The sequence below is a fragment of the Pogoniulus pusillus genome, chromosome 40, assembly GCF_015220805.1.
Source record: "Pogoniulus pusillus isolate bPogPus1 chromosome 40, bPogPus1.pri, whole genome shotgun sequence".
In the NCBI taxonomy this organism is placed as follows: Eukaryota; Metazoa; Chordata; class Aves; order Piciformes; family Lybiidae; genus Pogoniulus; species Pogoniulus pusillus.
The window spans coordinates 2,119,270-2,147,193 of NC_087303.1; the positions used below are offsets into that span (position 1 = coordinate 2,119,270).

The 27,924-nt window shown below is 59.7% G+C and overlaps 1 protein-coding gene across 14 annotated transcripts in view; it reads right to left on the reverse strand.

The window, feature by feature from the left end:
• The window catches only part of SRCIN1 (SRC kinase signaling inhibitor 1), a 120,852-nt gene that overhangs the window by 19,761 nt on the left and 73,167 nt on the right, over positions 1–27,924 (reverse strand). For all 14 annotated transcript variants that reach the window (XM_064174511.1, XM_064174510.1, XM_064174513.1 and 11 more), the window contains 11 exons: positions 11,983–12,175; positions 10,999–11,197; positions 9,432–9,525; positions 7,397–8,232; positions 5,336–5,428; positions 5,123–5,166; positions 4,224–4,405; positions 3,011–3,186; positions 2,171–2,301; positions 1,325–1,472; positions 23–335 (listed from right to left, as the gene is read on the reverse strand). In XM_064174511.1, the coding sequence (XP_064030581.1) occupies positions 23–335; positions 1,325–1,472; positions 2,171–2,301; positions 3,011–3,186; positions 4,224–4,405; positions 5,123–5,166; positions 5,336–5,428; positions 7,397–8,232; positions 9,432–9,525; positions 10,999–11,197; positions 11,983–12,175 (2,409 nt within the window). The remainder of the gene's footprint in view (positions 1–22; positions 336–1,324; positions 1,473–2,170; positions 2,302–3,010; positions 3,187–4,223; positions 4,406–5,122; positions 5,167–5,335; positions 5,429–7,396; positions 8,233–9,431; positions 9,526–10,998; positions 11,198–11,982; positions 12,176–27,924) is intronic.

Here is a 27,924-nt window from a genome sequence, read left to right on the forward strand (position 1 = left end):
AGCCCTCCCCCCAGGTTCTCACCTCCACAGACACAGCTTTGTCTGCACTCTTCTTGCTGGGGGTCTCTGGGCCTGTCTGGGTCTTGGCAGGGACCATCTCTGGAGCTCGGGAAGGGTTATTGCTCTTGGAAGGGTGGGCTTGGGTTTGGGGGGGGCTGTGCCCAAAGCTGGGCATGCCCAAGGTCTCAGTCACTCCTGCCAGGTGGTGGAGGTTCACTGGGGGGCTGGTTGGCACCTCCAAGTCCAGCCCTTTGCTGAAGTCTGTCTCAGGAGCCACCTTCTTGGGGGACTGGCTGAGGTTGCTGGGGGAGCTCCACACTCCCTCGTCCACTTGCCTGCAAGGGACAGAGTGAAGGTGTTGGGGGGTGGGGGTGGGGAGGGGGTGTGGGGAGCACCACAGCTTCTCCAAGCCACTCCTCCAGAATCCTTCTTCTGCAGCTCTGGTTGGGGGGGGAGGTAACTTCTCTGCTGTCTAGGAAGGGACTGGAGCTGATAGAAGGAGTTGAGGGTGATGGAAGGAGCTGGAGATGGTGGAAGGAGTTGGGGTTGATGGAGAAGGGATTGTAGCACAGGAGGGAGTTGAGGCTGGAGATGATGGAGAAGGGATTGGAGCACAGGAGGGAGTTGAGGCTGGGGATGATCAAGAATCTCCTCCTCTCTGCTCTGCCCTGTGGCCAGCAGGTGGAGGATGAATCTCCTTCTACTCTCCTCTGCCCTGGTGAGGCCACAGCTGATGTCCTGGGGCCAGTTCTGAGCTTCCCAGCTCAGGAGAGACACTGGAGAGAGCCCAGGGGAAGCTGCAAAGATGCTGAGGGACCTGGAGCAGCTCTCTGAGAGCAAAGGCTGAGAGCCCTGGGGCTGGGAGCCTGCAGAAGAGCAGCCCCAGAGGGCAGCTGAGCAATGCTCAGCAAGAGATAAAGGCTGAGGAGCAAGAGGCTGGGGTCAGACACTGCTCAGTGGTGCCCAGGGACAGCACAAGGGGCACAAACTGGCACCCAGGAGGCTCCACCTGAGCAGCAGGAGAAAGTTGTTTGTTGTGAGGGTGCTGCAGGCCTGGAGCAGGCTGCCCAGAGAGGCTGTGGAGTCTCCTTGTGTGCAGAGCTCCCCCTGGGCACTGTGCTGCTGGGCAAGCTGCTGGGGGTGCCCTGCTGGGGCAGGGTTGGGGCTCAGCCTGGCTGAGCTCCAGAGCTCCCTTCCCACCCCCACCCTGCTGGGCTGCTGTGAGTTGGGGGTTCGGTAAGGAGCAGCAGACAGGTTGGGGGGCAGAGGGAAGGGTCTGGCTGTGCCCCCCCCCGGGTGCTGAGCCAGCTGGGCTGGCACTCACCTGCGGATCTGTGCCAGGGTGTCTGTCACTGTCTTGCAGCGCTTGAGGAGCCCATCCAGGCGGTTTGGCTCCTCCTTGAGGAACTTGACAGCTTCCACCTCCACCCGCAGCACCACTCGCATCTTGCTCTGCAGGCTGGGGAACTGGGCTGGGGGGTGGCAGAGTGGGAGGGGTCACCAGAGCCCTTCCCCGTGCCCAGCTGGCAGTGCCAGCACACACCCCACCCCCCACCCCCCACCGTCCCCATGGCAAGGGAGCCCTGCAAGGTGGAGCAGGAGGGATCCTGCTGCTGCCCCTCAGCTCTCTGTGCCCATTGCTCTTCCTCCACCCACCTGCAGGCACCCATTTGAGCTCCTGAAGTGCCCCCTCCACACCCAAGGGCACCAAACACTGTCCTGGCTGTGGGGGCTTGGCACCCAGGACCCCTGGAGCTTAGTGGCACTGTGGTGATCTCCCTGCCCAGGGCTCTGCTCACCACTGCAGCTGCTCAGCATCAACCCAGCTCCTGGGGAAAGGCTGCAGGGCAGCAGAGCTGCTCCTACCCCTGCCCTAATGCCAGCCTGGTCAAGGCTTTGAGCAACTTGGGCTAGCAGGAGGTTGTCCCTGCCCCTGGCAAGGGTGAGTTGCATCTCCATGATCTTTAAGGTCCCTCTCAACCCATCCAGTCTGTGGTGCTGTGCTGATGGGCACCAGCAGAACCTGCCCTGGGGGGATGCAGGGCAGCAGCAGCAGCAGTTCCAAACGCCCAACCCCCACAGGCCATGGGCAGCCCACAGGGAGGGATGAAGCAGGGAGCTGCTGGCAGGCTCTGATGCCACCCAGCCCTGTGCCCAGCCACCTCCTCACCCTTGAGGTCTGTCAGTGTCTCCCCCAGCTGCTTGAGCACCACTGCCTTCTCCTCCAGCTCCTGCACGGGGATCAGCCGATGGTTGTGGGTCAAATCCTTCTGGATCTTCTCCACTGACTTCTCCAGGTCGCTGTGGGCACAGAGGGCAAGGGAGAGGTGACCCTGCTGCTCCACCAGGCTGGGCAACCCCCAGGGTGACCTGCCTGCCAGGTGCCCAAGCGGCAGCAGAGCAGACTACAGGGCTGGAGGCTCTCCTTGTGCCAGACAGGCACTCAAGAATGGGCTCCATGATCTCCAGAGGTCCCTTCCACCCCCTCCCACCCTGACTCTGCTGTTGGGCACTCTGCAGAGCTGCTGCTTGACTCCCCTGGGGGGTCTGTCTCAGCATGCCAGGCTCCAGCTGCGTGCCCAGGGGGCAGCAGCCTGGCAGGTCAGCCTGGCACAGCAGAGCAGAGCTCTGGAGCCTCTCCTTGTGCCAGACATGGATTGAAGGATGCCCTCAATAACCTCCAGAGGTCCCTTCCACCCCCTCCCACCCTGACTCTCTGCGGTTGGGCACTCTGCAGAGCTGCTGCTTGACCCCTCCCCGGAGGATGTGGCTCAGCATGCAAGGATCTACCTGCACCCCCAGGGGGGAGCAGCCTGGCAGAGCAGAGCAGAGGTCTGGAGACCCTCCTTGTGCCAGACATGGATCGAAGGATGCCCTCAACGCCCTCCAGAGGTCCCTCCCACCCCCTCCCACCCTGACTCTCTGCGGTTGGGCACTCTGCAGAGCTGCTGCTTGACCCCTCCCCGGAGGATCTGGCTGCAGCTGTGTCCCCCCCTCTGCCCCAGCTCACTTGAGCTGCTGTGTGATCAGCTCCTCCTCGTTCAGGTAGCGCAGCCTCTCCTCCTCCACCAGGCTCCGCTGGCGCTGCAGGGGGTCCTCGTGCTTGCGCATGGTGTCGGTCACCCGCACGCTGATCTCCGTCTCCGTCCGCCGCAGCATCGTCTTCACTGCCTCCTGGTTCTGCAGCTGAGGGGGGGAGGGGGGAGGAGGGGAGGGAGCGAACAAGGGCAGGGGACGTCAGGCTCGGCAAGGTCTAACCCCGTGAGGGCAAGCCTGGAGAGGCATCCTCGCTGCAGCCCCCGACACGAGCAGGGCATGGAAGTGCTGGAGCCAGTCCAGAGGAGGACCACAGAGATGCTCAGAGGGATGCAGCAGCTCTGCTCTGAGCACAGGCTGAGAGAGTTGGGGCTGTGCAGCCTGGAGAGGAGAAGGCCTCCAGGAGACCTCGGAGTGGCCTTGCAGGATCTGAAGGGGGCTGCAGGAGGGCTGGGGAGGGACTATTGACAAGGTCTGGTGATGAGAGGAGGAGGAGGAATGGGTTTGAAGTGGCAGAGGGGAGATTGAAACTGGATGTGAGGAAGAAGTTCTTGGCAGTGAGGGTGGGGAGAGACTGGCACAGGTTTGAGGGTGAGGAGACACTGGCACAGGCTGCCCAGAGAGGTTGTGGAGTCTCCTTGTGTGGATAGCACCCAACACCCCTTGGGCATTGTGCTGCTGGGCAAGCTGCTGTGGGTGCCCTGCTGGAGCAGCAGGGGTTGGACTGGCTGAGCTCCAGAGGTCCCTTCCAGCCCCCCCTGGGCACTGTGCTGCTGGGCAAGCTGCTGTGGGTGCCCTGCTGGAGCAGCAGGGGTTGGACTGGCTGAGCTCCAGAGGACCCTTCCAGCCCCCCCTGGGCACTGTGCTGCTGGGCAAGCTGCTGTGGGTGCCCTGCTGGAGCAGCAGGGGTTGGACTAGCTGATGCCCAGAGGTCCCTTCCAGCCCCCCCTGGGCACTGTGCTGCTGGGCAAGCTGCCGTGGGTGCCCTGCTGGAGCAGGGCTGGGCTTAGCCTGGCTGATGCCCAGAGGTCCCTTCCCACCTCTCCAGGCTGGGATGCCACACAAGGAGGATTCTTCTGCGCTGGGGTTGGCATCGCCGCAGTAAGAGCTGGGAAGGGTCCGGGGGGGGTGGGGGTGGGGGTGGGGGGTGGGGTGTGTGCGGGGGGGTCCCATTCCCTGGCACCCACCTGGAGCTTCTTGAGCTGCTGCAGCTGGTTGCGGAGGTCGCTGGCGTTCTGCTGCAGGTCGTGGAGGTGCAGCTGCATGTGCAGGCGAGTGATGGCCGTGGGCTGCCCCCCTGCTGGAGTGCTGCTGGCAGAGGGGGGCGGGGGCGCGGGCACCGGCGTGCCCATGCCGCTGCGGCTGGCGGCTGCGGGGAGGGCCAGCAGAGGCTGAAGGCTCTGCTGCTCAGCTGGCCCCACGCACGTCTCTCTCTTCCCCTCCCCCCCCCCCCCCCCCCAGCAGGGCTGGGTGGTCTCCAAGTCCTACCTTACCCATGTTGGCTCCAAGGAGAGGCTTCTCCACCCACCCCACCCCCGACCCTGCCCAGTGCTGGCCATAAGCAGGGTGGCACAAATTGCCCTGGGCTGTGGTTGTGGTCCCAGCCCTGGGCTCGTTCGAGGTCAGATTCAATTCGATGTGGCCCTGGACAGCCTGACCTAGTCGGGGGTGTCCCTGCTGAGCTCAGGGGAGGTTGGGCAAGATGACCTCTGAGGGTCCCTTTCCAACCTGAAGCTGTGTCCCATTGGTTTCCAGCACATGGCCCCTCCCTGGAGGTGTTCAAGGCCAGGCTGGAGGGGGCTTTGAGCAGCCTGGGCTGGTGGGAGGTGTCCTTGCCCGTGGGAGGTGCTCCTGCCTGTGGGAGGTGTCCCTGTCCATGGGAGGTGTCCCTGTCCGTGGGAGGTGTCCCTGTCTACTGGATGTGTCCCTGCCCGTGGCAGGGGAGATGGAATTGGATGAGCTTTGAGGTCCCTTCCAACCCATTCTGTGGTTCTCTGGCTGGGGGCTGCAAACCCTTGCTCCTATGCCCACCCTGGGGCTCCCAGCAGGCATGGGCAGAGGTGGGGCAGGTGCCCCAGTCACTTACACGCTGATGGGGGGGTCCCACCATTGGTGGCTTCTGTCTTCTCACTGCAGTGAAAGAGAGGAGGGGAAGCAAGCATGGACCAGGCCACTCCATCCTCCCCAGCTCCTAGGGACATGGCAGGGGCTGGTGTCCCCTGGGAAGGGGGTAGGAACCCCCAGTCTTGGCCTAGCTTGGGGTGTCCCCAGTGCCCAGGGTGCCACAGCTGCTCCTTACCTGGGGGTCTCGGGCTCGGAGCCGCGGAGCAGGGCGCTCTGCACCAGCCCTGTCAGGCTGGCAATCTGCTTCTCCATCGCCTCCATCCGCTCCCTGCCACGGGGAAGGGAGAGGCCACAGCTGAGGGCACGTCCCAGGCTCACCCACACCCACCCACCAGGTCCCTCAAGTGCCAGGAGGGATGCTGGAGAGGTGGCAGTGCTACTGTCGCCAGCCACATCCAGCCCCTCCATTGCCTCTCTCTTCTCTGCCTCCAGTTAGGTGCTCACCTCAAGCCCCCTAGGATTTGGTGCTTCATCCCTCTGCCAGGGTGGGGGAGAGGCAAAGCCTTCCTCTGCTCTTCCTCTACCTCCTCAGCCACACCACCAGAGCGCAGCAGCACAGCTCACACCCATGGTGGTCTCTTCTCACAGGCACCAAGTGACAGGACACTACCCCTGGAGGTCACCTAGGAATGTGTGGCCATGGCACCTGGGGGCATGGTTTGGTGGCCAGGGTGGCCTCAGGGTGATCCCAGAGGGCTTTTGCAGCCCAAACCAGTCTGTGGGGTCTTATGGCAAGAGAAGGCAACCTCAAGTTGTGCCAGGGGAGGGTCAGGTTGGGCATGAGGGACAATTTCTGCCCAGAAAGGGTTCCCTGAGCACTGCCCCAGGCTGCTCAGGGAGGTGGTGGTGGAGTCCCAGGGAGGTGGTGGAGTCACCACCCATGGAGGTGTCCATGAAACCTGTGGCCATGGCACTTTGGGACATGCTTTGGTGGCCAGGGTGGTGCTGAGTTGGTGGTTGGACTGCATGAGCTCAGAGAGCTTTTCCAACCCAAGCCAGTCTGTGGGGTCAGGCAGCCTCAAGTTGTGCCAGGGGAGGGTCAGGTTGGGCATGAGGGACAATTTCTACCCAGAAGAGCTTCCCTGGGCACTGCCCCAGGAAGTCACCACCCATGGAGGTGTCCAAGAAACCTGTGGCCATGGCACTCTGGGACATGCTCTGGTGGCCAGGGTGGTGTTGGGCTGCTGGATGAGCTCTGAGAGCTTTTCCAACCCAAACAATTCCCTGACTCCAAGACCTAAGGCACTGCCCCAGGCTGCCCAAGGAGGTGGTGGAGTCACCACCCATGGAGGTGTCCAAGAAACCTGTGGCCATGGCACTTAGGGACATGCTCTGGTGGCCAGGGTGGTGCTGGATTAGCTCTGAGAGCTTTCCCAATCCAAGCAATTCCATGATTCCAAAACCTAAGGCACTGCCCCAGGCTGCTCACAGAGTCACCATCCCTGGAGGTGTCCAAGAAACCTGTGGCCAGGGCACTTTGGGACAGGGTCTGGTGGCCAGGGTGGTGTTGGGCTGCTGGATTAGCTCTGAGAGCTTTCCCAATCCAAGCAATTCCCTGACTCCAAGACCTAAGGCACTGACCCAGGCTGCTCAGGGAGACTGTGGTGAAGTCACCACCCATGGAGGTGTCCAAGAAACCTGTGGCCAGGGCACTTTGGGACATGCTCTGGTGGCCAGGGTGATGCTGGATTAGCTCTGAGAGCTTTCCCAACCCAAACAATTCCCTGACTCCAAGACCTAAGGCACTGGCCCAGGCTGCTCAGGGAGTCACCATCCCTGGAGGTGTCCAAGAAACCTGTGGCCAGGGCACTTAGGGACATGCTCTGGTGGCCAGGGTGGTGCTGGATTAGCTCTGAGAGCTTTCCCAATCCAAGCAATTCCCTGACTCCAAGACTTAAGGCACTGACCCAGGCTGCTCAGGGAGTCACCATCCATGGAGGTGTCCAAGAATCCTGTGGCCATGGCACTTAGGGACATGCTCTGGTGGCCAGGGTGGTGCTGGATGAGCTCTGAGAGCTTTCCCAACCCAAACAATTCCCTGACTCCAAGACCTAAGGCACTGCCCCAGGCTGCCCAGGGAGGTGTCAGAGTCCCCCTCCCCGGAGGCGTTGCAGAGCTGCGGTGCTGAGCGCTGCGGCTTGGTGGCAGCGGAGGGACTGCGAGCTGCTGCTGAGCGCTTGGGTTGGATGCTCTCAGAGCAAACCTCCACCCTCACCCCCCCTCTAACGACTCTCACCTCGTTTCCGTGTCCTTGGCCGGTCCCGGGGATCCGAATGCCGAGAGGGGCCGATCGGTGGGGCCGGGGAAGAGCTCGGGGGGCCCGGAGGAGCTGGGGTTGCGGGGCTTGCTGGCAGGGCTCTCCATGAAGACGGAGGAGCAGGAATCCTTGCGGAACGACTGGCGGACGGGCGAGGAGCGGCTCGGGGGACCCGAGTAAGGGCTGTGGGGGCTTTGCCCGGCTTGGACATCCACCAAACGCCCCTCAGCTGCCATCTTTTGAGGGGAGGAGGGCGGCATGCGAAAGCCCAGCCCCGGACCGTAGGTGTCGCCGTAGATGGGAGCGTTGGGTTTGTACAAAGTGTCCTCCAGCTCCGACTGCAGAGCTGCCGCCGAGTAGGTGCTGAGCGAACGGACTGAGCCCCTCTTGTAAAGCCCCCCCGAGGAGTAGCCGAAAGGATCTCCCATGCCGGCCAAGGACTGCGTGGAGGTGATGCTGAGCCTCCCCTCGTGGACCATGCCGTAAGGGTCGGCGTAAAGCCCTTCGTTCTTCACAAGCACCACGTTCTTGCCCGCCAGGTCCTCGTCGGGTTTCACGTCTCGGCGTTCCAGGATGGCGCTGGGGCTGGGGGAGACCACCTGGGCGGGGGGCAGGCTGGAGAGGCGCTCGCCGTGGTGCACAGGGCTGCCCGCGTAGGAAGGAGGTCGCCCCCCGCTGTAGGACATGCGGGAGCGGGACGGGGAGGAGGACTGCAGGACGGGCGGAGGAGAGCCCGAGGTGAGGTGGGAAGCTGGGGACATGTTGTTCAAGCGGCGGGTGGGAGAGGACTCCCTGGAGGTGTAGACCATCTCCCGCTGTGGGAGGAGAGAGGAGGGTAGGGGGGGGGGGCAAAGGAGTGTCAGCGTGGGATGCCCGTGGGGTGGAGCCCTGCCCTTTGCTCCCTGCCTGAACCTTCTCCAGGAGGCTGCAGGTCCTGCGTCTGCAGCTGGTCTGGGAGAAGGGCAGCTCCCTCCTGGCCACCCTGTGGCAGTCAGCTCAGCTCCTGCCCATCCTGGAGCAAGCAGCTCCCTCCTGCCCATCCTGCAGCAAGCAGCTCCCTCCTGCCCATCCTGCAGCAAGCAGCTCCCTCCTGCCCACCTTAGAGCAAGCAGCTCCCTCCTGCCCATCCTGCAGCAAGCAGCTCCCTCCTGCCCACCTTAGAGCAAGCAGCTCCCTCCTGCCCACCCTGCAGCAAGCAGCTCCCTCCTGCCCATCCTGCAGCAAGCAGCTCCCTCCTGCCCATCCTGCAGCAAGCAGCTCCCTCCTGCCCATCCTGCAACAAGCAGCTCCCTCCTGCCCACCCTGCAGCAAGCAGCTCCCTCCTGCCCACCCTGCAGCAAGCAGCTCCCTCCTGCCCATGCTGGAGCAAGCAGCTCCCTCCTGCCCACCCTGCAACAAGCAGCTCCTTCTGCCCACCCTGCTGCAGAGCCAACCTCCTGCCACGGGCAGGGACAGCTCCTGCCAGCACAGGGATGCTCAGGGCCTCATCCAGCCTGGTCCTGAACACCTCCAGGGAGCTTGGGGAGCACAGAAGCACAGAATGTGATCAAAGATCACATTCTGTGCTTCTGTGCTCCACAACCTCCCTGGGCAACCTGTGCCAGGGTCTCACTCACCCTTAACCTGTGCCAGTGTCTCCCCAAACTCAAACCTGTGCCAGTCTCTCCCCACGCTCACTGCCAAGAACTTCTTCCTCACATCCAGTTTCAGTCTCCCCTCTGCCACTTCAAACCCATTCCTCCTCCTCCTGTCATTCCAAGCCCATGTCAATAGTCCCTCCCCAGCCCTCCTGCAGCCCCCTTCAGCTCCTGCAAGGCCACTCCAAGGTCTCCTGGAAGCCTTCTCCTCTCCAGGCTGCAGAGCTCCAACTCTTGTAGCCTGTCCTCAGAGCAGAGCTGCTGCAGCCCTTTTGAGCATCTCTGTGGCCCTCCTTGCTGCTCCCATCAAGCAAGCTGCACCCACACCACAGCCTTCCCCCCCCCCCCAGCACCATTTTCACCCCCCCAACTCTTACCCTCAGGTCCCCATTGGTGATGTGTGAGGCTGGGAAGGAAGCATAGAGAGGCTCTTTCCGATAGATCTTAATGATGCTCCTGTCCTGGATGTCCCTGCCAGGGGAAGCAGAGCCATCAGCATCCTCACACACACACAGAGAGCTCAAAGCAGAGCCATCAGCATCCTCACACACACACAGAGAGCTCAAAGCAGAGCCATCAGCATCCTCACACACACAGAGCTCAGAGCAGAGCCATCAGCATCCTCACACACACACACAGCTCAGAGCAGAGCCTTCAGCATCCTCACACACACAGCTCAGAGCAGAGCCATCAGCATCCTCACACACACACAGAGCTCAGAGCAGAGCCATCAGCATCCCCCCCCACACACAGCTCTAAGCCATCAGCATCCTCACACACACACACAGCTCAGGGCAGAGCCTTCAGCATCCTCACACACACACAGCTCAGAGCAGAGCCATCAGCATCCTCACACACACACAGCTCAGAGCAGAGCCATCAGCATCCTCACACACACACACAGAGCTCAGAGCAGAGTCATCAGCATCCTCACACACACACACAGCTCTAAGCCATCAGCATCCTCACACACACACAGAGCTCAGAGCAGAGCCATCAGCATCCCCCCACACACACAGCTCTAAGCCATCAGCATCCTCACACACACACACAGCTCAGAGCAGAGCCTTCAGCATCCTCACACACACACAGCTCAGAGCAGAGCCATCAGCATCCTCACACACACACAACTCAGAGCAGAGCCATCAGCATCCTCACACACACACACACAGCTCTAAGCCTTCAGCATCCTCACACACACACACAGCTCAGAGCAGAGCCATCAGCATCCTCACACACACACACAGAGCTCAGAGCAGAGTCATCAGCATCCTCACACACACACACAGCTCTAAGCCATCAGCATCCTCACACACACACACAGCTCAGAGCAGAGCCTTCAGCATCCTCACACACACACAGCTCTAAGCCATCAGCATCCTCACACACACACACAGCTCGAAGCCTTCAGCATCCTCACACACACACACAGCTCGAAGCCTTCAGCATCCTCACACACACACAACTCAGAGCAGAGCCTTCAGCATCCTCACACACACACAGAGCTCTAAGCCATCAGCATCCTCACACACACACACAGCTCGAAGCCTTCAGCATCCTCACACACACACACAGCTCTAAGCCATCAGCATCCTCACACACACACACACACACAGAGCTCTAAGCCATCAGCATCCTCACACACACACACACACACACAGAGCTCTAAGCCATCAGCATCCTCACACACACAGAGAGCTCTAAGCCATCAGCATCCTCACACACACAGAGCTCGAAGCCTTCAGCATCCTCACACACACACAACTCCCAACCCTTCCCCTCCTTCTAGACCATCCCAATCCCAGCCCTGCACCCACACAGCCTTCTGCTTTCACCTCCACCTTGGCTTTCCTCACCCCCAGTGATCTGAAGGTGGTGTGTGTGTGGGGGGAGGGTCTGAGCCCCTTCCCCCTCCCCTCCCGCCCCTCCCCCGGGGGCTCTCACCGGACGTCCTCCAGCTCGTAGAAGACGTTGCGGGCCTCGTCCTTGATGAGGATGGCAGTGTTGGGGGACTTGAGCATGCCCATGGTGAGCTTCTGGGGGAACATGTGCACGATGAGGGCATGCAGAGTGTCCATGCTGCTGACCTCGTGGGTGATGTGCACACGCCGCGTCTCGTCCCCGAACTGCAGGAACAGCACCCCTGGGAGAGGGGAGGAGAGGGGCAGGGGAGCAGGAGGGCAGCTGTGACCCCCAAAGGCATGGCCAAGGCTGCTCAGCTGCCTTCCTTGCTCCTCCTGCCTGGAGGCCTCTGTGTGTAGCCAAGTGAGAGCCCTTCCTCACCTGGCACCAAAGATGTGCCAAGGCCAACAGGGAGCCTTCCTTGCTGCTCCTGCTTGGAGGGCTCTGTGCCCACCCAGCTGAGATCCCTTTCCCCACCTGGCACCAAAGATGTGCCAAGGCCACCAGAGAATCTCCCTTGCTGCTCCTGCTTGGAGGGCTCTGTGCCCACCCACTTGAGAGCCCTTTCCCCACCTGGCACCAAAGATGTGCCAAGGCAACCAAAGAACCTCCCTTGCTGCTCCTGCTTGGAGGGCTCTGTGCCCACCCAGCTGAGAGCACTTCCCCACCTGGCACCAAAGATGTGCCAAGGCCATCAGGGAACCTCCCTTGCTGCTCCTGCTTGGAGGGCTCTGTGCCTACCCAGCTGAAAGCCCTTCCCCACCTGGCACCAAAGATGTGCCAAGGCCATCAGGGAACCTCCTTTGCTCCTCCAGCTTCGAGGTCCTCCTTGGAGGTCTCTGTGCACCTAACTGAAGGCTCAGGGACCTCATCCTTAGCCCAGAGCAGCAAGGCCAAAGGTAGCTGAACCCCTTTGGCCACCCTGGGGGTTATTTGGGCAGGTGCCAGCACACGCCAAGGTGCACCCAGGGAGGTGGGCAGAGATGTTTGGTGCTGGGCAGGCAGGTGCCAGGCCCTGGGGGGTACCTGGGGAGCGCAGCTTGGTCTGGCTGGTGGAGCGGGACAGGGGCAGGCTCTGCCTGAAGCGATTCATCCTGTTGAAGCCCAGGGGCAGCTCTGCTTCAGACATGGTCTCCAGGGACTCAGCTGAGGCAAAGGAGAGCTTGGCTTGGTCAGCCAGGCCAGGCTGGGAGCCTTGGGAGTGCCTGGAGCTCCTTGTCTGCAAGAGGAGAGGAGAGGAGAGAAGTCAGAAGAGACCTGAGCTGAGGATTCCCCAACCCTGCTCTGCTCCCATCCCTGGATCACAGAATCACAGAGGCTGGAAGGGACCTCCAAAGCTCATCCAGTTCAACCCCTCCCTGCCAGAGCAGGAGCACCTAACTCTGTCCTGCTCCAGTTTCAGACCACTGCTCCTCATCCTCTCACAGAACAGGGCAAGGTTGGAAGTGACCACAAGCATCAGCCAGTGCCAACCCCCCTGCCATGCCCAGGGACACCCTGCCCTTGGCCAGAGCCTCATCCAGCCTGGCCTGTCACCCCAAGCCCTTCTGAACAGTTCCTTCCCAGCCTGAGAGAGACCTTCTGATGCTGAAATGCAGCTCTGAGGTCACAGAATGTCAGGAGCTGGAAGGGACCTGCAAAGCTCATCCTGCCAGAGCAGATCTCCTGCCCCAGATCACACAGGGACACATCCAGGCAGGGTTTGGATATCTGCAGAGAGGGAGACTCCACAGCCCCCCTGGGCAGCCTGTGCCAGGCTCTGCCACCCTCACTGCCAACAACTTCTTCCTCATCTCCACCCTCAGTCTCCTCTCTCCCAGCTCAAAGCCATTCTCCCTCCTCCTGGCACTCTCAGCCCTTCTCACCAGTCCCTCCGCAGCTGGAGCCTCTTCAGGTACTGGAAGGCAGCTCTGAGGTCTCCCTGGAGCCATCTCCAGGTTAAACACCCCCAGCTCCCCCTGCCTATCCTCACAGCAGAGCTGCTCCAGCCCCTGAGCATCTTCATGGCCTCCTCTGGACATGCTTCAGAATCTTCCATGTCCCTCTTGTGTGCTGAGGGCTTCAGAACCACAGCTTGGGGCTCTAAAACCACCACTTGGGGCTCCAGAACCACCACTTGGGGCTCCAGAACCACCACTTGGGGCTCAGCAGAGCAAAGCAGAGAGGCAGAATCCCCTCCCTTGCCCTACCTCTCACCCTGCTGGGGATCAGCCCAGGCCATGGATGTCTCTTTGGGCTACCAACCAACACTGCCACTGCTCTGGGCACCTCCAACAACCCATCCACAGCTTCTCTTTGCCTCCTGCAATTCCTTGCTCACCTTTTCCAGCCCAGGCTGGCATCACACCAGCCATTGTAGGTGCCTTTGAGTTCCTTCCCCTCCAAATAAATCCAGCCCTAGCTAGCTGGTGAGAGCCTGCAAGCAGCTGGAATAACCTTTGCAATTCCTGGAGGTTACACATCCATTACTCCACTCAAGCAGCTCCTGGGGAACATAAATGCCTGGCTGGTGCTGGAAGCCAAGCAGCAGCAAGGTTTATGGTTTGTGTGAGCTTGGAGAGAGTGGGGGGGAGGGAGGGAAAGAAAAAAAAACCCCAGCCCCAAAAGCCAGCTCTGAGTTTCTGGCAGGGAAAATGGAATGTGCCAGGGGGTCCAATTGGAGGTGGGCAGGAGCATCCAGCACTGCTTCAAGCCCAAGCTGTGGCACAAAGAGCTCCCAGGAATGGAATAGAGGCCAGTGGAGAAGTCAAGGCAGAGCACAGGGCTGCTGGAAGTCAGAGGGTTGAAGCTAAGGATAGACTGAGGCTGGGGAGGAGGGAGAAATCCATGGCAGTGAGGGTGGGGAGGCACTGGCACAGGTTACCCAGGGAGGCTGTGGATGCCACCTCCTTGGAGGAGTGTTCAAGGCCAGGTTGGATGAGGCCTTGAGCATCCCTGGGCTGGTAGGAGGTGTCCCAGGGAGGTTGGGACTGGATGAGCTTGAAGATTCCTTCCAACCCAATCCATCCTGTGCTGCTCTGAAAGGTTCTGGATGCTGGGTGCTGAGCCCTGCGCCTGGGTCTTGCCATTTGGCACAGCTGTGGGATCAGGGAATGCCTTGGGATGGGGTCTGGGGAGCATCTCCCACTGGTTGGCACAGCCCTGAGCCCAGGGAATGTCTTGGGATGGGGTCTGGGGAGCATCTCCCACTGGTTGGCACAGCTCTGAGCCCAGGGAATGCCTTGGGATGGGGTCTGGGGAGCATCTCCCATTGTTTACTACTGCTCAGGCCACCCCTGCAGTGCTGTGCCCAGCTCTGGGCTCCTCCACTGCAGAGAGCTGCTGAGGTGCTGGCAGGTGCCCAGAGCAGGGCAGCAAGGCTGGGGAGGGGCCTGGAGCACAGCCCTGTGAGGAGAGGCTGAGGGAGCTGGGGGGGTGCAGCCTGCAGCAGAGGAGGCTCAGGGCAGAGCTGATTGCTGCCTGCAGCTGCCTGCAGGGAGGCTGTAGCCAGGTGGGGTTGGGCTCTGCTGCCAGGCAGGCAGCAGCAGAAGGGGACCCAGGCTGAAGCTGTGGCAGGGCAGGCTCAGGCTGGATGTGAGGAGGAAGTTGTTGGCAGAGAGAGTGATTGGCACTGGAATGGGCTGCCCAGGGAGGTGGTGCAGTGCCCATGGCTGGAGGTGTTGAGGCCAAGCCTGGCTGGGGCACTGAGTGCCATGGTGTGGTTGGTTGGGCAGGGCTGGGTGCTAGGTTGGGCTGGGGGAGCTTGGAGCTCTCTGCCAGCCTGCTGGGTTCTTTCATAGAACCCAAATCTGATTTTCCAGCCACGTTGAAAACCTCAGGAAATCAAAGTGGGAGAACAAACAACTCCTGGGGTGAGGAGAAGGCAGCAGGGAAGGGAGAACAGCTCCATTGGAAGAGCAAAGACAAAAAGAAGAGAAGGAAAACAAGGATAAAAGGGAGGAGGGGGGGAAAAAAAAGGCTAAATCAATAGGAAATGATCCCAGGCATCATCAGCATCATTTAAATTAGACATTAATTGGAAGATTTAATTAATCCTATGGGGAGGAGTTTCCCAGGACTTGAAATGTTCTGGCTGGAGCTAATTGCTGGAAAATTGGCTGCTTGGGTTTGTTGTTGTCTTAGCTCAAAGGATGCTGGCAGGGAAGAGCTTCAACCTCTTCCTACCAAGAATGGGAATGGAGGGAAGTGGAGCTGGGAGTAGAGGGGGGGAAGAGCATCCCAGGATGGCTCAGGGTTGGAAGGGAGCTCAGAGATCATCTGAGCTCCAACCTCCTCAGCCTGGGCAGGGACAGCTCTCAACTAGCCCTGGTTGCTCAAAGGTTCATCTAATCCTGGCCTTGAACACCCCCAGGCAGGAGGCAGCCACAGCCTCCCTGGGCAGCCTGGGCCAGGCTCTCACCACCCTCACACTCAGCTTCTGCCTCAGCTCCACTCTCACCCTGCTCTGCCTCAGCTCCAAACCATTCCCCCTTGGGCTGGCTCCAGACCCCCTCAGCAGAAGTCTCTCTGCAGCCTCCCTGCAGGCTCCCTCCAGGCACTGGCAGCAGCTCTCAGCTGCCCCTGGAGCCTTCTCCTCCCCAGCTCCCTCAGCCTGTGCTCACAGCAGAGCTGCTCCAGCCCTGGGCTCAGCTTTGTGGCCTCACTCCAGCAGCTCTGTGCCCTTCTCCTGCTGGGAACACCAGAGATGGAGGCAGGGTTGGAGGTGAGGTCTGAGCAGAACAGAGCCAAGAAGAATCCCTTGGGCCAAGAGTCCTTCCCTTCTCCTTCCTCCCTTCTCCTTGCCCTCATCCTTCCCTTCTTCTCCCCATCCCAGCCTCATGAGGGTCCAGGGAGGTTTGTAGTGGGTGAGGGAACTGCAGGGAGAAGGAGATGATGGGAGACTGAATCTTCTCTCCTCTATGTTTGGTCCAGGAAGGACCTTGAGGGGCTGGAGAGTGTCCAGAGAAGGGCAATAAAGCTGGGGAAGGGTCTGGAAACTGGGGAGGAGCAGCTGAGGGGGCTGGGGTGGGGGTTCAGCCTGGAGAAAAGGAGTCTGAGGGAGACCTCCTTACTCTCTACAGCTCCCTGAGAGGAGGCTGCAGCCAGGCTGGGGTTGGTCTCTTCTCACTAGTAACAAGTGACAGAACAAAGCAAACCAAAACCCACCCAAGGCCACGGGGTAGGGATGTGGGGGAGGTCTGCTGGCAGCTGGCACCGTGGGCAGGAGAAGTGTGGGAGCAGCTTTGAGAGGTCAAAGCTGTGGTGGGCCAAATGCTGGGCACCAAGGTCAGGGTGACTGCAGCCTGCCCTGGGGAGGAAACCTGCTCTGCTGGCTGCCAGGGATCAATCCATGCCCCCAGGAGCCCTCCTGCCTGCTGGAGCAGAGGGAAGCTCGCTGGTGCAGCAGCCTCAGCAGAGTCCCTTCCACCCTGGGTGTGCCCTGTGGGGGCCCTTTGTTGGGCCTCCAGGGGAAAGCCCACTCAGAGCAGCCAGCACCCCCCAGACCCTCCTGGGGAAGGCAGCAGGACAACCCCTCCCCAGCCCCCCCCCCCAGCCAGTGCTGGCAGGGCCAGGAGCATCCCCAGCCCTTCCCTGCCAGCCTTACATAAAAGAGGTGGGATGGGGAATGGGGAGAGGGAGGTTTGGGGGATTTTATCTCCCCAGAGCTAAAAAAAGAGACAATTAAGAGATTCTTTTCCTTCCTAAAAGCCTCCCAACAATCCCTTTGCTGTCAGCACTGGAGCAGCTTCATTACATCAGCCTGGCTAGATAAGGATGCTGCTCTCCTCCCTCCTTGTCCCCATCCTCCCTCCTTGTCCCCATCTTTCCCTTTTCCTTGTCCCCATCCTTCCTCCCTTCTCCTTGTCCCCATCATTTCCTCCTTTCTCTCTGTCCCTATCCTTCCCTTCTCCTTGTCCCCATCCTTCCCTTGTTCTTGTCCCCATCCTTCCCTTCTCCTTGTCCCCATCCTTCCTCCCTTCTTGTCTCCATCCTTCCCTTCTCCTTGTCCCCATCCTTCCCTCCTTTCTCTCAGTCCCTATTCTTCCCTTCTCCTTGTCCCCATCCTTCCTTTGTTCTTGTCCCCATCCTTCCTCCCTTCTCCTTGTCCCCATCCTTCCTCCCTTCTCCTTGTCTCCATCCTTCCTCCCTTCTCCTTGTCCCCATCCTTCCCTCCTCCTTGTCCCCATCCTTCCCTCCTTTCTCTCTGTCCCCATCCTTCCCTCCTTTCTCTCTGTCCCTATCCTTTCCTTCCTTCTTGTTCCCATCCTTCCCTCCCTTCACCTTGCTCCCTTCTCCTTGCCCTCATCCTTCCCTTCTTCCCATCCATCCCTCCCTTACTCCACACCTCTCTTCCTCCCTCCAATTTACCCTTCCCACCTTTGAGTGCTGAACCCTCAGAGCTGGAAGAGGGAAGGAGCTGAAGGCTGGAGAAGGGAAGGGGCTGAGGTGGCAGCAGTGCTTTGGGGACATGGCCATGGAACAGAGTTTTCCTTTTGGACCTGATGGTGATGGGCACCAAACTCATGCTGCTGGGGCAGGGAATGGGTAAGAGATGCTTGGTCGTGATGAAAAGCTGAGATGGGGAGAGGAGAAGAGTTCAGAAGAGGAAGAGGAACACAAAGGAGGGAGGCAGAAAGATCCTGGAGGGAGGCAGAAAGATCCTGGAGGGAGAGTTGGGGCAGAGGAGCAGCTTTGGACCTCCCTCAGAGCACTTGAAAGAGAAGATGGGAAAGAAGAACCCAAGAAATATCACCTGGAGAAAGGCTCAGAGAAGCATTAAGGTTGCAAAAAGCCCTCTAGGATCATCCAGTCCCAACCATCCACACCACCATGGCCACTAAAAGCCATGTCCCAAAGTGCCTCATGGCAGGACCCTGGCTCCGGGGGGGGGGGGAGGAAGCTGGAGCAGAGCACTCTGCAGCTGCTCCCAGGCACAGCTCAAAGCCATCAGAGCTCATTACGATTTCCAGTCACTTCCTAAGGCAAGCAGCAAGCCTGACCCTTGCAGGGGCACCCTCGGTGACACAGCAGAGGCTTTTGGCACCGCGGAGGTGGCCAAGCCTCGGCCAGCCCTGCCCCTGCACCTTGCTGCCTGCCCAGGGCGCTGTTGGATGTGACCCGAGCAGAAAGCAACCACTTCAGACCCGAATCTTCCTGACCCCTCTCTGCACATCCCTCCCCTCCCACCAGCACTCAGCCACCCGTGGTGCCCAGGGCTATGACAGCCACCAGAAGATGATTTGCAACGAGGACAGCAGGCAGGGGAAGTGGAGGGAGGGTAGGGAGTAGTGGAGGGAGGGTGAGGAATTGGGGTTTGTGTGCCCCTGAGTGCCCTGCTGAGACCTGCCCAGGGTACACAGCTTCTCCTTCCTCCTCTTGCCAGCTCTGCAGCCCACCCTGGCACAGAGGCAGCCTCTCACCCCCTCCCCTCCCCCCAAACACCAGTCAGAACAAGCACCAATACAGACCTGGACTTGCAGCTGGGATGGAGAAGCCCTTGCTGTGCTAATGCCACCAGCAGCCTCTGTCCTCAAGCTCAGCCTCTTCCCAGGGTTCCACCATCACTACACAAAGCAGCCTGGGCTGCCCTGGGCAGCTGCTGCAGGCTTGGGTCCAGTGGCAGCCCCCAGCTCCCCCTTCCCAACTCATTCTCCATCCTGTTCCATGGGCAGGGAGGAGGAAGTGGAGAGCGTTGGGGCCAAGTGGGCATCGCCCTTGCCAGGAGGGATGGGAGCCTTGTGAAGGTGCTGGGCAGCCACTTTGCCACCTTCCCACTTCCTGAGCCTTTGCATCTCCTCTGCTGTGCTGCATGATGGGGATAAAGGCAGGAGTCCCCCTTAAACCCCACCCTGGGCAGGTTGGGAAACAGCTGGCATGGAGCTGGCAACAGCCCTGGGCAAAGCAACACAATCAATGCTTTACCAAGCCCAGAAAGCTCAGCTCCAGCCCCTAGCTGGACACTGATCTGGATTAATCCCTCTCCTAATCCCCCCTCTCATCATTTAATCCAGCATCTGACCACGGGTCCCATCTGGTGCCATGCTGGGCTCTCAGGGTGGGCACAGGAGCTCAGCATCACCACGGGCTGGGGAGGAGGAGAAACATCTCCCACCCAGGGCAGCCTCCAGCCCTGCTGCTGGCAGTGGAGAAGGAGGTCCCAGCAGTGCTGCTGTGGCTGCTTGAGCCACCCCAGGCTCTCCCTGTGGGACCAGACTGAGCTGCTGCACCTTCTTGCATCATCTCCTGCACAGCATCCCTTGGGAGGATCCCATGGGAAAGGGTAATGAGATCCCCTCCAATGGGGGTCCTACTGGATGCATCTCAGACCCTTCCTCTCCAGCATCCTTCTCCATCCCTGCCTGATGCTTCCTGGGCCCTTCCTCTCCAGCATCCTTCTCCACCTCTGCCTGATGCTTCCTGGACCCTTCCTCTCCAGCATCCTTCTCTATCCCTGCCCGATGCTTCCTGGACCCTTCCTCTCCATCATCCTTCTCCACCTCTGCCTGATGCTTCCTGGACCCTTCCTCTTCATCATCCTTCTCTATCCCTGCCTGATGCTTCCTGGACCCTTCCTCTGCATCATCCTTCTCTATCCCTGCCTGATGCTTCCTGGACCCTTCCTCTGCATCATCCTTCTCTATCCCTGCCTGATGCTTCCTGGACCCTTCCTCTGCATCATCCTTCTCTATCCCTGCCTGATGCTTCCTGGACCCTTCCTCTGCATCATCCTTCTCTATCTCTGCCTGATGCTTCCTGGACCCTTCCTCTCCATCATCCTTCTCCATCCCTGCCTGATGCTTCTCAGACCCTTCCTCTCCATCATCCCTCTCCACCCCTCTGCCATTACTTGCCTCCCTCCCCCTGCCTCCATGCACATCCCCTCCTGCCCTGAATTCCCAGCCTTTGGCTCACTGGAGCTAGAGGGCACAACCCCTCCTGGGCAGCACAGAGACACTACTGCAAGCAGGGACAATCAACATCCACCAGCCAGAGCTGAAGGGAAGCATCTCTGTAAGCCTGACCCAGACCTCTGCTCCCAGTCCACATCAGTCCCTGGCTAAACAGATCTCAGCAACCAAAGGCTGGGGAAGAACAGAAGCAGTGGATGTGATCTCTTTGCCCTTCCCAACACCTGGAAAAGCCTTTCCATGGATTCTGCAGGTGTAGCCTCCATCTCCAGGCCTCCACTGGGATGCTCTGAGACAGAGCCAAACCTCCTCCATCCACCCTCAGAGAGATGTGCCAGGGATGCTCAGCGCCAGGGAAAACCTCTCCCGTTGGATGCTGCCAATGCCTGGGCACTGGAAAAGCAAAGGATGCAGCAAATGGGTCTGGGAGACCCCCTGGGGAGAGCAAGGATGGGAGGGGGATGTCTAGGGGGGGGGGTGTGGGCTGGAGCCTGAGCTGCTCAGCTCTGTGCTGCCAGGCAGGGAGGGTCAGGAGTGAATAAAGCTGTTAGCAAAGCTGGGAGGGAGACAAACAACATCTGTGCTGCCCTCCTGCAGCTCTGCTCCTGGCAGCATCTCCAAGGAAAAGTTTCATTGGAATTTGAGCCTTTTCCCCTCCCTGCTCTTTTTTGGCTCCTTTAATTTTATTTTCTCACAGCAGCTCTGAGAGCTCTTAAAGAAACAGAGCCCAGGGAGGGAGAGTGCTCAGGTACCCCTCCTGGAAAGCTCCCCCCAGCCCACGTCTCTGCCTGCCTGATCCCACCACAGCATCACTTAGCTCTCCCCTTCCCTTCCCTTCCCTTCCCTTCCCTTCCCTTCCCTTCCCTTCCCTTCCCTTCCCTTCCCTTCCCTTCCCTTCCCTTCCCTATTTTACTTTTCCTCTTCTCCTTCCTTCCCCTTTCCCTTCCCTATTCTACTTTTCCTCTTCCCCTTCCCACTCTTTTCTCTTCCCTCTTCTCCTTTCCCTCTTCCCCTTCCCTCTCTTTCCCCTTCCCTTCCCTCTTCTCTTTTTCATCTTCCCCTTCCCTTCCCTCTTCTCTTTTTCCTCTTCCCCTTCCCTCTCTTTCCCCTTCCCTTCCCTCTTCTCTTTTTCCTCTTCCCCTTCCCTTCCCTCTTCTCTTTTTCCTCTTCCCCTTCCCTCTCTTTCCCCTTCCCTTCCCTCTTCTCTTTTTCCCCTTCCCCTTCCCTCTCTTTCCCCTTCCCTTCCCTCTTCTCCTTTTCCTCTTCCCCTTCCCTTCCTTTCCCCTTCCTTTCCCTTCCCTATCCCCTCTTTCTCTCTTCCTCTTCCCTTCTCTCTTCTCTTTGTCTTCCCTTTTCCCTCTTCCCCTTCCTCTCTTCCCCTTTTCCCTTTCCCTTTCCCCCCTTTCCTCGATACTGGGATGAGACTCCAGCACCTCTGTCCCCTCCTGGGCACCAGGAGCAGCTGGAGGGGCTCTGGAGAGGGCGGTGAGGGTGTGGGGCAGTGGAGCTTTGCAAAACGAACTCCCTCTGGTGTCTGGAGAACCTCTCCGAGATCCCTCCAGGCCTGCCCAGCTCACACCAGTCCAGGCAGACCAACACTGGCACACCCTGAAGGGCTCCATTGCCTCTTCCCAAGGGATCCTGCCCTGCCTGAATGATTGCTGCTCCCAGAGAGCGAGGTGGGGAGGAGCTGCTGGCTGCTTGGTAAGAGGAGCAGAGCCCAGGTAATGAGACACTTCCCCAGCAGACACCTCCTCACCTCCAGGCTGGCTGGAAATCCATCCCAGGGAGCATGCCTGAAGTGGGGCACAGCAGCCCTGAGTGGGGCACAGCAGCCCTGAGTGGGGCACAGCAGCCCTGAGCAGATCACTGCAGCCCTGAGTGGGACACAGCAGCCCTGAGTGGGACACAGCAGCCCTGAGCAGATCACAGCAGCCCTGAGCAGATCACAGCAGCCCTGAGTGGGACACAGCAGCAGCCCTGAGCGGGACACAGCAGCAGCCCTGAGCAGGACACAGCAGCAGCCCTGAGCAGGACACAGCAGCAGCCCTGAGCAGGACACAGCAGCAGCCCTGAGCAGGACACAGCAGCAGCCCTGAGCAGGACACAGCAGCCCTGAGCAGGACACAGCAGCCCTGAGCAGATCACAGCAGCCCTGAGCAGATCACAGCAGCCCTGAGTAGATCACAGCAGCCCTGAGTGGGGCACAGCAGCCCTGAGTGGGGCACAGCAGCCCTGAGCAGGACACAGAACTATCCAGTTGTGGTGCCCCCAGCAGAGGGAGATCATGGAGCTGCTGGAGCAGGTCCAGAGGAGGCCACGAAGATGATCAGAGGGTTGGAGAACCTCCCCTGTGGGAACAAGCTGGGATTGCTCAGCCTGGAGAGGAGAAGGCTCCAGGGAGACCTCAAAGCAGCCTTCCAGTACCTGGAAAGGCTCCAGGAGAGCTGAGGAGGGACTTTGGTCAAGGGCTGGGAGTGCCAGGACAGGGCCAATGGCTTTGAGCTGGGAGAGGGGAGACTGAGAGTGGAGATGAGGGAGAAATTCCTGCCAGTGAGGGTAGGGACCTCCTTGGCAGAGGCTGCCCAGGAAGGCTATGGACACCCTGAAGGTGTCCAAGGCCAGGTTGATGCTCAAGCCCTGAGCTGGTGGGAGACATCCCTGCTTGGCAGGGGTGGGTGGGTTGGAACTGGCTGATCTTGGAGCTCCTTTCCAACCCATCCCATTCTATCCACCTGTATCTTTCCAATCTCTTCTAGCCAAGGGGATCCTGGCTCCTCTCTCCTCCCTTCCTTTCCCCCCCCCCCCCCTTCCCAACCCCTTGCTGGGTGCCCCCCAGCCCAGGCAGGGCTCTTGGCTGCCTGCAGCACGACTCCAAGCAGTGTCTAATGCCCAGCATTTTGTCAGGATTATCCTGATTAAGCCAGGATTAATCCTGATCTCAATGTTAACAGGATTAGCCTGCCAAGAGGATTAGGGTTTTTAAACCAGACCCCTTGACTAAAGCAAAGAGAAGTTTCCCTCCCCCCCCCCCCCCCATCTCCACCTCCAGATGTGCACAGCCTCCTACCAGCAGCCAGATGTGGCTTCTGATGGTGCTCACACAGGGCTGGAAAGGGACTCCTGGGATGCCAGCATCCAGCACACACCTGCCCTGAGGAGCTGCTTGGGCTTCAGAGGCACAGAAAGGACCTTCAAGATCAGCCAGTTCCAACCCCTTGCCACCCAGGGACACCTCCTAGCAGCCCAGGTTGCTCCAGGTCCCATCCAACCTGGCCTTGAGCACCTCCAAGGAAAGGGCATCCACAATCTGTGCCAGTCTTTCCCCACCCTCATTGCCAAGATGCTGCATAGCAACCCTCAGGCATGGCCTGGCCAGCTCAGGGGGTGGGGGTGGGCACACTGGGGGCTGCTTGTCCCCTTTCTGCCTTTTTTGCACCAGCAGCCTCCTGCCTTTGCCTGCCTGGTGAAGATTTCACAGCCTGCATCCTCTGCAGCCTCCTGAATATTGCCAGCTGCTGGGGGAGGGACATCCCTCTTGGTCCCTCTTTGGCATGGGCAGTAGGGTTGGCATCAGAGGAGCTGCCTAGGGCTTGAGAGGCTTGTACAGGAGCAGGCAGCACCCAGGGCTGGCCCCATCACAACTCACTGTGAGTCCAGCCAAGCATTTAGCCCCCCAAAAGGACTCCTTTTTCCTCCCAAAAGCACAGGGCTGGAGCAGTCTCATGGCCAGCAGCAAGGCTGGGCTGGAGCTGGGACTGTCCATGGGTGAGAGGATCTGCCAGGTCCTCTCATCCTCATCTCCTGACCCCTGGCACAGGGGCCAGAGGGAGCAGGAGAGGGAGGAAAAAAGGAGGAAAAGAAGAAGGGAGGAGAAGAAGAGAAAAGGGGAAGGAAAAAATGGAGGAAGAAAAAAAGGAGGAGGAAGGAAAAAAGAGGCGGAAGAGGAAAAAAGAGGCGGAAGAGGAAAAAAGAGGAGGAAGAGGAAAAAAGAGGAGGAAGAAAAAAAAAGAGGAGGAAGAAAAAAAAGAGGAGGAAGAAAAAAAAAGAGGAGGAAGAAAAAAAAGAGGAGGAAGGAAAAAAAAAGAGGAGGAAGAAAAAAGAGGAAGAAAAAAAAAGAGGAAGAAGAAAAAAAGAGGAGAAAAAAGGAGAAGAAGAAAAAAAGAAGGAGAATTAAAAAGGAGTGGAGGGAAAAAAGGAGGGGAGGAAAAAAGGAGGGGAGGAAAAAAAGGAGGGGAGGAAAAAAAGGAGGGGAGGAAAAAAAGGAGGGGAGGAAAAAAAGGAGGGGAGGAAAAAAAGGAGGGGAGGAAAAAAAGGAGGGGAGGAAAAAAAGGAGGGGAGGAAAAAAAGGAGGGGAGGAAAAAAAGGAGGGGAGGAAAAAAAGGAGGGGAGGAAAAAAAGGAGGGGAGGAAAAAAGGAGGGGAGGAAAACAGGAGGGGAGGAAAACAGGAGGGGAGGGAAACAGGAGGGGAGCCATGGAGCAGCGGTGCTGAGGGGCATGGTCTGGGGCTGCCCTGGCAGTGCTGAGTTCAGGGTTGGGCTCCACGCCCTGAAAGGTCTCTTCCAACCCAAACGGTTCCACGATCCTGTGCCTGCTGCTGGGGCCGAAGCTGCGCAGGGCCAGCCCGAGGTGGCTGCCACAGCCTCCCCCTCCCCCCTGCTGCTTCCTCCTTTCCACCTCCCAGTCCCTTTTTTCCCACCAGCTTTTGCTGGAGCCTCTCTGATCTTCTTCTGAAGACCAAAAAGAGCTCCTCTGAGGCTTTGCCCTCACTCCCTCCCCCCCCTCCTCCAGCCCACGAGTGCCAGCCAGCAGCCAGCCCACCCCATTAACACAGCAGGAGCCCCCGGACCTCAGTGCTGCATCCCGGGGGAGCAATTGGAGCCTCCCCACAGGAGGTCCAGGGATGTGCCCCTGAAGTCCTCTCCCCTCCAAGCTGAGAAGCTCCTGCCCCAGAGAGGCTGGCACCCAGAAAGTGGCTTTGGGTCACCCCAGGGCTGGTGGTGGCTGTGAGGTGGGGCTGGTTCAGGTGATTAGGGGGTGGATGGGCACCCAGAAGGTGGCTTTGGGTCACCCTAGGGCTGGTGGTGGCTGTGAATCACCCCAGGACTGGTGGTGGCTGTGAGGTGGGACTGGTTCAGGTGATTAGGGGGTGGATGGGCACCCAGAAAGTGGCTTTGGGTCACCCCAGGACTGGTGGTGGCTGTCAGGTGGGGCTGGTTCAGGTGATTAGGGGGTGGATGGGCACCCAGAAAGTGGCTTTGGGTCACCCCAGGACTGGTGGTGGCTGTGAGGTGGGGCTGGTTCAGGTGATGGGGAGGTGGATGGGCACCCAGAAGGTGGCTTTGGGTCACCCCAGGACTGGTGGTGGCTGTCAGGTGGGGCTGGTTCAGGTGATTAGGGGGTGGATGGGCACCCAGAAGGTGGCTTTGGGTCACCCTAGGGCTGGTGGTGGCTGTGAGGTGGGGCTGGTTCAGGTGATTAGGGGGTGGATGGGCACCCAGAAGGTGGCTTTGGGCTGGTGGTGGCTGTGAGGTGGGGCTGGTTCAGGTGATGGGGAGGTGGATGGGCACCCAGAAGGTGGCTTTGGGCTGGTGGTGGCTGTCAGGTGGGGCTGGTTCAGGTGATGGGGAGGTGGATGGGCACCAAGTTGCCCAGCTGAGGCACTCTGGGCACCAGCAAAGCAACGATGCCCACAGAGCACACAACCTGAGCCAGCTGTGAGCTGAGCAGGGCTGGCTCAGACCACAGATGCCAGGGGCAGGAGGATGGAGCAGAGTGGTGGCAGCAGCAGGACCCACAGACAAGAGGAAGGCAGCAGAGGACACAGTGCCAGGGCACAGCTCAGTCTCCTGGGCCCCTCTGCACCACCTCCACCACCCCCCCAAGAACTGCTGCTCCTCTCCAACAGCAGGATCCAACAACCACAGCCATGCAGCAACCCCCCTGCCCCTAAAGCCATGCCTGGAGAGCTCCACATTGCAGCCTCCACCTGCCACTGCCCTGTCCCAGCCAGATAAGGGATGCCAGGGGCAGGAGGAGAGCAGGTCCTGGGGTGCCCAGCAGCAGCAAACCACCTCCCTGGCAAGGTGGCACAAGCCCAGAGAGTCATCTCAGAGACATCTGGGTTGGAAAAGAGCTTTCAGATCATCCACTGCAACCATTCTCTGGCTCCACCAAGGCTGGGGCTAAGCCCTGGCCCTCAGCACCACCTCTCTGCACCTTTGGAACCCCTCTGCAGGGGTGGCAATTCCAGCACCTCCCTGGGCAGCCTGTGCCAGGCTCTGAGAACCCTTCCAGTCACGAAATGTCTTCTCCTGTCCAACCTAAATCTCCCCTGGGGCAACTTAAAGCCATTTCCCCTCATGCCTTGCTCCTAGGCAGCAGAGCACAGCCCCCACCTGGCTCCAGCCTCCTCTCAGGGAGCTGTTGAGATCAGTGAAGTCTCTCTCAGCCTCCCTTCCTCCAGCCTGAGCCACCCCAGCTCTCTTAGCTGCTCATTCCACCCTCTGATCTCCTCCATTCCCCTCCTCTGACCTCCATCTCCCCTCTGACCTCCTCCATCCCTCCTGTGATCTCCTCCATTCCCCTCTGATTTCAACCATCCCTCCTCTGACCTCCTCCATCCCCTCCTCTGATCTCCTCCATCCCCTCCTCTGACCTCCTCCATCCCCTCCTCTGATCTCCTCCATCCCCTCCTCTGACCTCCTCCATCTCCTCCTCTGATCTCCTCCATTCCCCTCCTCTGATCTCTTCCATCTCCCTTCTGATCTCCTCCATCCCCTCCTCTGACCTCCTCCATTCCCCTCCTCTGATCTCTTCCATCTCCCTTCTGATCTCCTCCATCCCCTCCTCTGATCTCCTCCATTCCCCTCCTCTGATCTCTTCCATCTCCCTTCTGATCTCCTCCTTTCCCCTCCTCTGATCTCCATCTCCCCTCTGATCTCCACCATCCCTCCTCTGATCTCTTCCATCTCCCCTCTGATCTCTTCCATCTCCCCTCTGATCTCTTCCATCTCCCCTCTGACCTCCTCCATCCCCTCCTCTGACCTTCTCCATCCTCCCCTCAGACCTCCTCCATCCCCCAGCAGTTGGGGCTCTGGCTGCAGCTCCCCCAACTCCTTGGCCAAGGGCTGGAGAGGAGCTGAGCCCTGGGGTGGAGGCTGGCAGCTGGGCACAGGCAGGGAACCAAACAGGGCCCTGGCACTTCTAGTCTGGGGAGAGAGCAGTGGGGGGAGGTGGGAAGCAGCTGGAGGCCAAGCCTGCAGCTAACACAAGACCCCAGGGGACACAGGTGGCTGTGGTGGCCTCCAGCAAGCTCCCCTCCCCCTGTCCCCCCCCCCTCAACACCTGCCTGCTGAGCTCAGCCTTCCCCCCCCTGCCCAGGGCTCTCCTTAGCTGCTGCTGCTGCTTCATACCCACTTAGCAGTGGGGTCAGGCAGCTGGGGACCTGCCCCCAGTGGGAAGCTGGAGGTGATTAAACCTCAACCCCCATTCCCCACCCCCCCCCAGCAGATCCAAGCCTTAAAGATGCTTCACTTGGCAAAATTCTCCCACCCCCTGTGGCTGCAAAGCCCTCCCCATCCCCCACCCCCCCCCCCAAAAACACATCTCAGGAGGAAGCTTTCTGGGCTGCTCCTTCCTCCCTTTCTTCCCCAGTGGTGAGAAACAACAAAGGGAAAGAAAACAGAACTCTGAGGAGGGTTTTTTTGGTGCCTTCCTCCCTCCTCCTCCTCCACCACCCCAAGCCCAGTGCCAGGGATGTCCCTGAGAGCTGGAAGTGGCTGGGGAGGGAGCTCAGGCAGCTGCTGAAGGTTTCTGCTGCTCAGCCACAAATTGCTGCTTGCTGCAGGAGTGAGAGGAGTGCAGGAACCAGTGCGGCACAGCTGCTCCTTGCTCCCCCACTCCCCCAAGCTCCTCCTGCCTCTTGAGCCAGGGCCAGAGCAAAGGCACCAGCAACAACCAGCCCCAAGGTCAGGCAGCAACAATGCCTGACCTTGAAGTGTTGCCACAGCATCCCTGGGAGAGGAGGAGGAGGAGGAGGAGGAGGGAGGAGGAAGGGGAGAGGCGGTGACATGCGTA